At 36.7% G+C, this 14,193-nt stretch overlaps 1 protein-coding gene across 2 annotated transcripts; it reads right to left on the reverse strand.

The window, feature by feature from the left end:
* Window positions 1–527: 527 nt before the first annotated feature.
* Window positions 528–11,975, reverse strand: LOC143282955 (uncharacterized). Of its 2 annotated transcripts, none has more exons than XM_076588876.1 (14): window positions 11,870–11,975; window positions 9,733–9,795; window positions 8,666–8,725; window positions 8,089–8,163; window positions 7,372–7,516; window positions 6,623–6,923; window positions 5,772–5,886; window positions 5,314–5,453; window positions 4,491–4,655; window positions 3,931–4,083; window positions 3,005–3,175; window positions 2,604–2,781; window positions 1,881–1,954; window positions 528–1,013 (listed from the first exon to the last, which is right to left on the reverse strand). In XM_076588876.1, the coding sequence occupies exons 1-13, from the start codon at window positions 11,943–11,945 to the stop codon at window positions 1,881–1,883; spliced, it is 1,716 nt and encodes a 571-aa protein (XP_076444991.1). In that variant the 5' UTR covers window positions 11,946–11,975; the 3' UTR covers window positions 528–1,013. The 2 variants fall into 2 exon arrangements, with proteins under 2 accessions (XP_076444991.1, XP_076444990.1); XM_076588875.1 differs by having other exon boundaries at window positions 8,666–8,728.
* Between the last annotated feature and the right edge of the window lie 2,218 nt (window positions 11,976–14,193).

The following is a 14,193-nucleotide window of genomic DNA, read 5'->3' on the forward strand; positions in this document are numbered from 1 at the left end:
CAGCTGAAGAAAGCAAAATCCATATTTTGTTCTGTTGTTCTGTCTTGCATGATATAAGGATAAAACTGACTGAACCCAAGTATTATCAAAACTCATGTCTTTTTAGATTGAATCCACTTATGACATCCAGAAATGAAACTGTCTTGACTAACCTGGCTTTATTTGTCTACAAAGCACTGAGGCTACTTTATATTTGTACAACTTAGAATGCAAGCATGTGTTACGTGTTATACTATTTTTGTTTACATTTGTTTAGAATGTTTGTTCATATCATAAATATTCTCTGTGTACAATTATGTATATCCCCTTCAGACAGGGGCTGTGGCCTAATCTGAATAAAATATTCACATTCGCACTCTCTCTCATTAAATAAACACTGTTCATTTGCTGAACAGCAAGATTTTATGGCTGCAGAAACCACTTTGATATGTGTTACTTTATACAGCTTCAAAATTCAAGAAGAGCTAATACTTTTATCAACCTAAATCATGTGTTTCAAAATACTTGCTTCCAATATGACAAGAGACTTCAACAAAAGCATTTTATTACAGCTGAAAGACAGTAAATACAGATACGCACTTTCTGCTGCCTGAAATACCAGCACAATCACTGGCTTCACAACAGCAGGTCAAGATACCAGGTTTTGGCAGTCACACTTTTTCATTTGCCACTTGGTCATGCAACCACACAAACCAATTATCTTGCTGTGCCTTTTCTCTGCTGCCACTGTTTGGGGCACATGGTGCTGTCCAAAGTGCCGTATCTTCACCAAGGTTCAAATTTATGAGTCTGCAGTGTTGTGATTTTTTTCAAAAGGAAAACTTTATTTCCAGCATCATGACAAGTGTTCAAAACTTTCAAAGTCTTTTCTGCGGCAGTATGAAAAACAGAGATACTAGGTTTCGGCAGTCAACCCTTGAGATGCCAAATGTTGGCAAGAATCAGTATCCCTTCACTGTGCAAAGAGCTTGGTTTGAAGGAGACTCAATTCTGGGTCCAGCTGTTTGAAATTCCTGCAAACAAAATAAAACAAACAAAAAAACCCAGCACTTTAAAGCAGATAAATTTTTTTTTTTAAAGCAATTTTTTAAAAAGCAAAACCAATTTACTGATTATTATCTTTGAAAATGGAAGGGATGTGGGTGAAAGCATCCCCATGTAGAGATTGACAGGTCATTAGGCTTCGTATGGCCTGAAATGTAAATACCCAATTAGAGTAAGAAATAATCTGAGATTGTGGGAGGATAATAAGAGGCACTGCATTACATTTAATGAATCGTTGCAGTTCAGGATCAGGTATGAAAGACATCAAATGACAGCATCAGAACCGTTTAAGACTTATAATTTGGCTAAAGAAGCAATTCACCCTATCTGTACATCCCAGATCTGTAAGACCCTTACTATAGGGATGAATTAGCAGTGCTCCCATAACTGTATGCTGTGGAACCTATATCATCTTTGGTGGGATGCACCTTGTGAAACATGGCATAAAAAATGACATATATGCGCTTGAAGCTGAGTCTGAAAAGTGGGATAAGTAAGCTGTGCACATTTTTGTGTTGTTACATTTTGTTCTTTGGAAAGTGTGGTTCTGTGAGACCAACAAAACTGTTACTGGAGTTGCTACTTGTAAGATGTGTTTATTTACTTACTGCCTGAGACAACAGGGTGTCAAAAACAATTCCCACACGGAATCTCAGCTGTACATGAGATCTAGACTTCATCAGATAAACTGATTTTAAGGAATATTTTTCAAAAACAATGGCCCAAGTAGACCGATGACAAACATGAAGATTAATTAAGTCATGATACGACGTTTTTATGTTTTTTCACTCACCAAATTTGAAACGCTTGAAAAAGTGTCGCAAAATATTACTCACCTATGATCTCTTCTTGAATTTGGACTTCCTCATGTAGCCATTCTCAGCAGGTTTCTTTTTCCTACAATGCACATCTTTGACTGGTTAAGGAAGGTCATGAAACATTGTGAACATTCTCATTCATAATACCTGTGAGCAGTGAAATGTTTTATCAAGATTCCTCTTTTTTCTTCTCTCATTATCCATCACATAAATTTAATATATTGGCAACCAATACCTCCTCAAAATAATTAAATATTTTCATAACCAATACCTAACACTTTCCTTAAGAATCTCTGCCAAGTTTAACCATCCATTCAAAGTTGTACGCTAGTGTCATTAATTGGAAATTAATTCAAAAGCTAGCAATTAATTATAACTGTAAAAAGTAGGAAAGCCTGGTGAACAACATTGCTTGGCTTACACATACCTAAAATCATGTGCTATATCCCAGTTATATTATTTTCTGGATTTAATATGATACGCCGCTCTCCACTTCTGAAAAACATCAATGTTTTTGAATGACAGAAAAAAACAACATATTAAATAATCATCAACAAGACAATTTATATAAATCCTCCACTTAAATATAAGTCAATCAGCCATCAGCATTTTTTCTGTGTGCTATCAAAAGCAAAAATATGATTCCACAATTTGCTTTACTAAAGCCTTCAGTTTACACAGAAAATCATCAATCAGACAATCATCCATAAGCTTTTTTTCAGTGTGCAGTCAAAAGGATACTCAGGTCCACATATGGTGGAACAGCAAAACCAAAGGACTTGGCCACTCCTTTCAGGTCGAGTTTCTCCACGTTGAAGATGCGTTTCTCCTTGTGAGATGCGTATGCTCTAACAAAACCTTTGTAGGCTTCTTGGGCTCCTTTGTGGAGGGCGTAGTTCTTGGATATCAGCAGCTCCAACTGTCAGAAAAAAAGATGTTTAAGATTTTAACCTACATATCACATCAGTTACATTTCTAGTGAGAGATGCATATATTAATCTATATAATTACATAACATTTCCAAGAGAACATTCCTGGATTTAAAAAATGTCTGCCTCCAATCCATTTTCATGCTCACCAAATATAGGGCAACATAACATATTCAAGATTTGTTTATGTAGCGGTTCAGTCCTTATTCCTACCTGAGACTGAATGTTGGACATCTTGTTCCATGCAAAGTCCAGTTCCTGCACATTGATCTTGGCCTTCCTCAGGTAATTCAGAAAGCCCAGTTCGTCAGGCTGCAGCATCAGCAAGGCTTTGCCACTGCCCCCTTCTCCGCGGGCTGTTCGACCCACTCTGTGGATGTATTCCTGAAAGTAGAGAAAAGAATTATAGGTATCTCAGAATAAGTCAAGACTCTCTCTCTCTCTCTCACACACACACACAGCAAACAAAAAACCAACCAAACAAAAACAAATACAAAAACACAGCAATACTGTGTAAAGTATGCTCCTTCAACCACCATTCTACATAAAAGACAACTTATCAAATGCACACACACATAACAAACAAAGAAACAATACCACACACATAAAAGCGAGCATTCACACACATGCACATAAAATCCTTTATCCTTCAGAAGTCTGATGAACTCCATGTGTTCATGCTCATTTAAAATAAGAAAGAGTTAAGCTGTCCCATTTTTAGTCAGCCACTTCTTTCTACACTAGATGAGGCAAGCCATCCATTAATGTCTTTTGAGTCTCCCTACATCTCTCTCACAAGTTACCTTCACAAATCAAGACTAAAACGATAAGACATACACACAGACATAAACATTTAAATACTATGAAGATATTTACTGCAAGGACCATAATTTGTTATTCTGTTGGTTCCAATTTTACTTCAAATAAATAGAAATATGAACTCCACAGAATTTGTCAACATGGAGGGGCAAGAAAACACCAATAGAGGAACAATTCTTTGGGGGACTAAAAAGTAATTTCAATTTCATTGAAAGCAAGAGTATGCAGAGAAATATAAACTGGAATGGAGAAAGGGTAAGTCTATGGTTTAAAGTATGAACATGAAACTCTGGATCTAACCAGTACAAACTAATGCATACTTTTGTCTCATCTGGTGGATCATACTGGATGATCCAGTCGACCTGTGGGATGTCCAATCCTCTGGCTGCCACATCAGTGCAGAGGAGAATGCCAGTTTTGGCATTGCAGAACTGGAAGAACGTACAGGACCGTTTTGTCTGCTTCTGTTTGCCCTGAAAACAGCAGATGGTTACCCATCACGTTCATTATAGCTGCAATGACTTCATGAACAGCATGCATGCATCTTTTCAAAATTACTGGATTATCTTTTAAAAGTCACCGTAACAGGCTCTTAAGAGTTGCTACATATGCCTTTAGAAGTCTATCAAAGTAATAATATATGTCTCTCAAAGTCACAACATGTGTCTTTTAAAGTCATTCAGAATCATTTTGGCATCCTCAATCTTTGGATTAAAAAAAAATTTTTTTTGGATACACATACATGTACAAGTGTGATGAGTGTCCTAAACAGAAGAATGTTGTTCTATGTTGTATGACTTGATGCATTCAAGGTAGAAGAAATAGTAATACCACAGTATTTAAGCAAGAAAAGCAAGAAAGTTTAAAATATCCAACTCACATGAATTGACTGGACAGGCAAGTCAATGTAGTTCAACAATTCACTGAAAAATTTGACAGCCATGCAGCTGCTGAAAAACACCATGATCTTGTTGTTCTTGCGGTATTTCTTCAGGAAGGTGAACAGCAGCAGAAATCGTTTCTCAGGTGGGCACACAACAAAACCCTGCACATCAACGAAGAGAACACATGTCTATGTTCAAACAAATTTCATAAAATCACACAGAAAGAAAAAAAAAGTTCAGTTGTTCAAGGAGGCATTAATACATTCAGACAAATCCATATACGCAACACCACATCTGCTAAGCAGATGCCTGAGCAGCAGTGTAACCTAACGGGCTTAGTCATGCCTTGAGGGAAAATGAAATAAGATAAATAAATAAATATATAAAGTAAATAAATAAATAAATAAACAAACATAACAGAGAAAAAGGAACTCTAACAAAAAATATTGCTGATATTCAAATCAACATAACATTGAGAGGCATAAACACCACAACCAAAATAATGACAAGAGCAGGAAGCCTGCTCATCTCTTTATGATCTGTACATAAAATATTTCATATTTTGCGTGATGTTTTTATATGATACTGTGCAGATAATATCTGATAGCTGTTCTGAGAAAAAAGAACAATGCTCTGCCATTTAGAAATTGTGACAATCATTCTGTCTTTGTTTCTCACAAGTATTTCTTCATAATCATATACTCTCATGTTTCAGCATGGTGCTGTAACTTGCGAGTATGCATTGTGTTTATGTTTAATAACAGCATTTTACAAAGTTCACTGCTAACTTTCTAACACTAGTCAAAAACACACTCTCACCTGCTGCAGCCCCTCTACTGTAGCTTCGTCTTTGTGGTCATCTACACCCACATACATGGGATGCTTTTTCAGGGACACTCGCGCCAAAGCGTCTGTTTTCTGGGTCGGTGTGGCCGAAAACAGCATGGTCTGTCGCTTTTCTTTTGAAATCAGACAAAAACAAAACAAAACAAAAAAGTCATGATAAGTATCAAGATACACTTGTAAAACAATTAGAAGGGGGGGGGCATGAGGAAGCTGGAGAACCAACTGGAGAAATGAACTAAAACATTTATATGGCTTGACTTAATTTTTTCTTTCGACAAGCTGAAATAAAACAAAAATGAAAAACAAACAAGAAAATTTTACTGAAAAAAACAAAACAAAACAAATAAAAGGCAAAACAACCAGAAATGTGAAGTGTGAACTGTTGAACAACTGAAGATTATTTAAACCAAATGTAAAGTGTATAAACATACTGGGCAGGAGACGAACAATCTGCTGCATCTCCTCCTCAAAACCCAAGTCCAGGATGCGGTCTGCCTCGTCAATCACCAAGCATGACAGGTTCTTGAACATGAAACCCTCAGTGTTCTGAAACAAAACATGTATACATGCTGACATTTACACAGTTTAGCATCAAGGTGTCTAAAGTAACACAAGTAGACAAGTTGACGTTAACAGCATCAACAAAATATTTGTTTCTTTAACATCAAGATGTTATGGAATAATACATACATATACATGTTGACATGTACACAGTATGAATACAGTATGTTATTTGACATCAATGCATCAATGTGTTCTGAAATAACACATAAAATACAAAGTATGAAAAAGGAAACATGTATTGTAGATATGATAACAACAAGAATAAGACGAAGAACTGCATATGAAATTCATGTTAGCACGCATGCAGTCAAACAAAAATGGCATCACATTTGTTTTTTTCTAGTGATTTTTTTAAACTGCAGATGCTTTTGCTTGCTTTCTTATCATCATAGTTTTTATCTAATAATGCATTTGTACACTTTGTTAAGGGCTTAAAAAAAACCACACACACAAAAAAAAACACGTTAGGCAAGTGTTCAATTTTACACAGCTCTTTGTCAGCCATTGATTACAACATTCAAAGCATATATTTTAATGTGTATATATGAGACAAAATTAATGAATGTAAATGCAAACACTACAGAACAAAAGACAAAAATACAGAAAGAACAGCGCTGAACACACATGCATATTTCAGCAAAATCAGAACAAAATTTAACATGTCATGGTAGATATTAGCACAGAAGCGCTAGGAGGTATGACCATGTACACAACTAACCTGAATGTGATCAAGTAAGCGACCAGGTGTAGCCACCAGGATGTTGACGCCCTTCTTCAACTTCTTCACCTCATCCTGTCTGTTGACTCCACCCATCACCAAGCCAAAGGTGTGATGGTGGTACTTCAGAAGCTCTCTCAGCACTCCGAAGGTTTGCATGGACAGCTCCCGGGTGGGTGAAATGATGATACAGCCCGTACCATTGCGTGGCATGAACTTCATTTTGTACATCAACTCAACGGCTGGGATTAGGAAAGCAAGTGTTTTACCACTTCCTGTCTTGGCTGCACCCATCAGATCTCTGCACAGAGGGGGAAAAAAAAGAAGAATTAGGGCAATGTTTATTTTATCATTTCAGGCCAAACGTCATCAAAAAGATTACCAATGAGACATTTATCAAAGGTATATTTCCTTCACCTTAAAGGAAAATTTTCATGTAATGGCTCTCATAAACATTTACCATATTGCTATTTTTTTTTTTAATTTCAATAAGACTTACATCTGATACCCCTCCCCTCCCCTCCCCCCAAAGAAAAAAAAAAAAGGAGAACCTGAACAACCCCCTCCACCCCACAAAAACAACAAACCAACAAACAAAACTGACAACAAAAAAACCCTCAATCTTAAACGTTTACCAAGTGAACATACACAGTTCCACACAAATGCAACCAGATAAGATTTTATTTTATTTATCCATAGGAATCAAGATGTTTCGTTACAACCTACTTTCAGTGAAAAAAAGAACATACCTTCCTTCCAGCAGAGGCCTGATGGCACGTGCTTGAATTTCTGTCATGTGTGTGAAGCCCATGTCAGCCACAGCCTTCAAGGTCAGGTCACTCACAACACTCTGTAGGGAGGAGAAGGCTGTGTCCAGCTCTGCTGTTCCTGGCACTGTAACAACAGAGGAGTGACATGCTCATTATAATGGTTAGAAATATCTGTTCTGGCTCAAGTCAGTGATTGAATCTGAATCTTGCATTTTGGTTTGGCGGATAGCTTTCTCCCAGCCTTTCCACAACTTTCAAGCAAACTGTCTATCCTGTGAGTCCTTCTTAACAGACCTGGTTCAAATTTCCCCCAAAGTCTGGATATAAAAGCTGGCGTGTTTCCAACCTGCAAGGTTAACATTTAATGTGCAGATGTGCCAGTGCCTTTACCTGATTTGTACACATGTGATACACATGTAGATCAAACATAAATATATAAAAATCTGCTGATCCACATCAGTGGTTTGTGGGATATGGAAATGAAACATCAACAGCATGCACACACCCCCAATTTGAGTGTAGGAACTTAATGGCAGGATGAAAATGACCATACATGATACAAAAGATGGTACTTTTTGACACTGATATCAATAAAAACAAACATAATTATCTCTCTTTCTGCTTCTATTTCTCTCTCACACACACAAACACACACAGACACATGACACATACACCCACACACACAGAGATACTTACGACTGACATGCTGAGCTGCCTCAGACTCTCTAGCAGTGTCATTTTCCTCCGACTCTTGTGATTCATCAGCCATTTCTGAACACAAATTTTTATACAAATTTATCAATTGAATTTCAGTAGTTACTGTTCCCAATACACTTTTTTCTCAATGGAAGCAAAATTCAAAACAAAACCCCTTGTCCTGTTAAGCAGTTCGCCTCAAAACCTGAAAACAACTAAAAGTAAATGCTTCAATTAACCTTTCACTTTCAGTCCGCTATCAACAACTGGTGTCTTGCTTCTTCTTGTCAAAAAAACAAAGACAAAAAAGAAGAAAAAACAAACAAAAGATGTATTAGTTGTCTGCTACTCTCAATTGCTAAAACAGCAAAACAAAAAAAACATATTTCAAAGATGACATATAAAAGAACCATAAAATGATGAATGCACTAATGAAAAAATAATAGAAATTGATTTATTTTCAAAAATAATGAATAAGCAGTCTTCAAACTTTATCAGTATATGTGGAACACCTACCTGGATCTGTGCTTGCCATTATTAGACCTAACTAATAATGAGTAATAAACATATTCCATACCATTATCATCTTCAGAAGATCTCTTTGACTCTTCTGTTGATTCACAAGGAGGGCTTGATGCTGCTGAACACAGAAAAGAAAAGATTATTATTAAAATAATATTCAAACACTTTCAGACTTTACCACCTGTTATTCTGTTTACAATTATGTATTTTGCATTGTAATCATGTATTCTGTATTATTACAATATTTTGTCATTTCATATTTACCCATGTATTATACTGATCACTACAGTATTTGATCAGGTTGAAATAACAAAATAAATAAAATATATCCATGCATACATTACAGTATCATCATCAGAAAAAAAAAAGCTGATATGTGGAAGCTGCAAAAAACTTAGATAAGTGAAAACACATTTGTAAACTGCTAAAATAAGCAAATAATGCACTTGCACACATAAGAATAAAAAAGAAATAGAAACTATTCTAAAATATTATGGTACAGTCAAGATTAGTACAACTTAGTGCAAATGAATGACTGACATGGAAAATCACAATCATTCCCTCCATGCTAACACATACACACATACAAGCATTCAGATTCAATCATTTCAATTACCCCTTGAGACATAAAGTGATTGACTTAAGCACATAAGTAAGCAGATACACTGAAGAAAAAAAAAAAGAACAAAAAAGAACAATGCCTTATGCTTTTTCTGCAACTGATAATCTGCAGGTCATTTTCAATATACTGCTAAAACTTATCTATACAGACCTATAACTCATCACTTTTTTTTCTGAACACTGGTTTCTGGAACCAAGATCATATCAATTCAATGAAAACTAATACTTCATCAGTGAAATCATGATTTTGTGCCTAACTCAGTAACTGACTGGCATGTTTGGTGCATAGTTATCAGACAGCTGAAGTTCTAATCAGTCACTGTGTTTAGTTAATTTAGATCTAAAGTGAAACTAAAAGCTCAAAAAAGAAAAAGAAAGAATATTTCAAAATACACAAGGAATTCCTTTTTGTATTATTACAAAACCAAAGAACACATTCCAAGCTTCCATCTTCAAGTTCAAGTACCTTGGTAGTTGAATTGTACCAAAGTAAAAACTCACCATCTTTTGCAATCTTTAACCGGAGCTTTATTTTCCTCTGTACTTTCTTCAGTTTTTTTATGTCTGAAACAAACATAAAACATTTACAATTAACAAGAAGAACAAAACTGAATGAAGCATACCCATGACACACAAAACAATTTTTACACATGTATGTCTGCAAGTTTACGGATACACTGTAACTATTACTATATAGATTCTGGGATATTTTCATACACACATCCATAGTATTCAATCACACACACATACACACTTTCAATCAATCAATGTCACACTTACACTGTCACAGTATACTCAATGTATACTTAGTCAAAGTGTGATTTGCCTACAAGATCTCAGTGAGTTTGTCCATCTAGTGCCAATGGTTCAAAAGTACAATCAAAGGTAAAACTTAACAATTCATATTATAAGCAAATTAACATTATATCTAAACTGAGTGATGAAGTGTTAACTCTACTTTTCTATCATTTCTAAACATTTCTTAGAAAGAGCAAACATTGTTATTATTTATAATACTAACTGCAGCATTTTCAGAATTATACTTTGTCAGGGTCGACACCACTGTTATACTCAAGAGTTAATGATAATGAACGATTTTCAAAACAGAACACACAGAATATTGCAAAATTTTCTCATCCAAGATTTTTTCCCCCATCATTCCATTTATCACCACAGTTTCGGTTTCAAGTTGTCAATACATATGGATTGATCCATACGTGCCACACATCTGCTGAAAAAATAGTTTTAAAAAAAGTACCCTCCCCACCCCTCAACCAACAAGTGTATGTACCCAGGTCCCACCACAAACACACACTACACACTGACAACACTTTATGTGCACTTAACAAAGTGTCACTTGGCATGATTATGCATGCACATACATACACACAAATGCAAACACAGATATACTCAAGTACAAGCACACATATAACGTTGATCTGACAATTTGAACACATGCATGCATAAACAGCTTGGCTACACTCACATATAATAGCTCCCACAATCCACATATATACACAATTTCCCCCCTCCTTAAACAAACGCAGTGACACACATACATTCCCCAGATCCCAGAAAACACACACACCATCTCCAGTTTCAGTTTCTCAAGGAGGCATCACTACGTTCGGACAAATATGCACTACACCACCAGTTATACTAGTGCCAGCCAAATGCCTAACCACTACCATAACCCAACATGCTAGTAACTTGTCAGGCCTTGAGTGCATGTGGTATATATTTGTGTTCCTATCAGAGTGGACTGCCATCGTTTCCTTACAGCATGCCAAATGTGTGCTATATACCAGACCTTGGTTTATCGTCTCATATGAAAGACTATACCCTCAAGTATCATGTTCCAGTCAAAAGGGTAAGACCGGGATCTGAACCCAGACCCTCACAGACACTATGTTGGCAGACAAGCATCTTAACCATTCTGCCACCTTCCTCCACCAGCTCCCATGGCACATACGCATGTACACTCATACTGCCAAAGGTTGTAAACCTAAAAGGGGGTGGGAAAATATCTTGAAGGCGATGAACATAACATCTAGCTGTCAGGGTTTATCCCCGGGGAGCACTTTGCTAAGCAGAGTGGTATTATTCCTAGATATTGCGAAATAAAGGTCCTTTTTTTCTTTTTATAATTTGTGCTTTTGCCTGCAGATCCACCTATCAGTGGCAGAATAATTAACAACTGACTGTAGTCACTCTATGCAATGAAAGAATCTGTTCATTCTACAGTATCTGAAAAGGACTACAGAGACCATGCTCCATTAATTTTGAAGAAAATTAATTTGCGCGTTGTTGGTCAGGAGATCATACAAGCGAACAATAATTTTAAACACATCATTCTCGTCGAGTACGGAGAAAATTTTATATTCAGATTAAGATCAGATTAAGAGTATCTTAATGAGTATCTTTAAATGTGATCATATTCATTCAATCGTCTGTAATAGAATGATGGAAAGGGTTGAACTGTAAACTCTGTAAGAACCAAACAAGTACACACGTGGTCAGACTGAGACGTTCCTCCCTCACATTTGAACATTCACACGCAGAACACGAGAGTATGAACCTCAATCATGAATCACGCAAAGAACCCATATTAACAAACACTAAATATCTCAAATATTACCTTCATCTGGTAGTTCTGTTTTCAGTAAATCCTTAATTTCTTTCAGTTTCTGTCTGTCAGCTGTGATCGAGTCCATGTTGGATTATTCCGGAAGCACTGAACAAACCGGAAACGCTTAAAACGTTTCTTTGTGGGTTAATGCAAATCACTGATCATTGAGCTATCTTGTAAATCATGTTTTCTGTAAAATGTTTTATTCATGCGCGACATACTTTGAAAATAAGACGTACACCTTTTAAAAGAAATAAAATAAATAAATTTTACATCCATTAATTTTGTTTTACACTCCCGCTACAAATTTTTAATACTTCTTCCCCTTTATTCCTCTCACAGTAATAGAATCAGAGTAGCTCAAGGAGGCGTCACTGCGTTTGGACAAATCCATATATGCTACATCACATCTGCCAAGCAGATGCCAGACCAGCAGCGTAACCCAACGCGCTTAGTCAGGCCTTGAGAAGAAGAAAAAAATGATGATGATACTACTACTACTACTTCTACTACTGATGATGATGATGATGATAACTGATAAATAGATAAATAAAAAGAAAAGAAAAAGACATTAATGATGATGAATAAGCAAATAGATGTAAAACATGCAGACTCGGATACACACACTGACAAACACACACACACACACACACTCACACACACACACACACACACACACACACACATGACCGGCACACGTGGCACACTGACACATACACTGACACACACACACACACACACACACACACACACACACACACACACACACACACACACACACACACACACACACACACACACACACACATAACAGATATGCAACAAACATGCAGTTTCACAGATAGGAAAGCACAAACTAATACACATAAACGTACACGAGCCCCAACACACACACACACACACACACACACACACACACACACACGCACGTGCACAGAGTCCTCCTGACACATGTGTACACTTACACACTCGCGCACGCACACACGCACACAAACACACCGGCCACAGACACAGACACACACAAAACACAGGCACACACACACATACACACACACACACACACACACACACACACACACACATACAGAGGCTGCCACTGATTGGCCGCAAGAGGAATGGGAAAATCTCTCTCTCTCTCTCTCTCTCTCTCTCTCTCTCTCTCTCTCTCTCTCTCTCTCCGGCTCTCTTTCAGTCACACACACACACACACACATTGTGACATCATGATTTAGTGACTTCCATGACTTGATTTCAATGACTCAGTTCCAGTCAGTGATCAAAGGAGGACCACATCGACTTGAATCTGATACCGTGATGCTTATTCTTTCAGCTGAAATTAAACCAGTCCATAACAAAAAGAAAGAAGGAAAGAAAGTTAATGGTATCTGAACCGCGCGCATTCGAGTTTCAGTTACTTACTTGTAGGTACACCTTGGTGGGGTCTTTTTATGTACACTCAAGTTAATCAATCAAGCGGCCGAGTTTTCTGTTTGGCGCAAAATCTGAAAAAAATGATCGCGAGTGTTCTTAGGACTCTTAATCTAAAACTGATGAAATCAAGTCTTGTTTGAAAGGTCACACTGAAATGCGCGCAATATCGATATCGTTCAACTGAGTCCATTGTTATGGTCTTGTTAATGGAAACAGGTTTGTCGACTTTCACCCACACATCTTAGTCTTTTTGTTATGCTTTTTTTTCTGTCCAGTTTGATCATCGATCCGTTCCCAAGTATGTACTGTCCGATTATATATTTGTGCCACTGAATAATTATGTGAACTTTGTGTGTATATACTGCATGGGAGACTTAACGGTGAACATGGAAATTGAGGGAGAATCAGTAAAGGAAATGTCACAAAAGAAATTAAAAACAAAATCACCGCACGTTAATTATTGTTCATTTAAAAGAAATTCAGTTTAGATAACTTGATAGATATTATGATGAAGATCAGACGAGCGGCATTAATCAGTCAGGAAGTGGTGTATGAGATAAAACTTTTTTCCTTTTCTTCTTACTCAGACAACTAAAAGCCATTATATGTTTGAGCCTGTATGAAGCATTTATTCTTTCTTCTTCTTAACACTGAGCAAAATGATATGTCTAGTAATAGTAGTAGTAGCAGTAGTAGTAGTAGTAGTAGTAGTAGTAGTAGTAGTAGCAACAACAGCAGTAGTAGTAGTAGTAGTAATAGTAGTAGTAGTAGTCAGTGGTACGGTAGATCATTTCCAACTGACGATTTGAAATGGGAGAAAAATACGAAGAAAAAAAATTGTTAAGAAAGCACAACAGCGCCTGTACTTTTTTCGGCGCCTCAAAAAGTTCGGAATTAAAAAA

Source organism: Babylonia areolata, chromosome 6 (genome assembly GCF_041734735.1).
Source record: "Babylonia areolata isolate BAREFJ2019XMU chromosome 6, ASM4173473v1, whole genome shotgun sequence".
Lineage (NCBI taxonomy): Eukaryota > Metazoa > Mollusca > Gastropoda > Neogastropoda > Buccinidae > Babylonia > Babylonia areolata.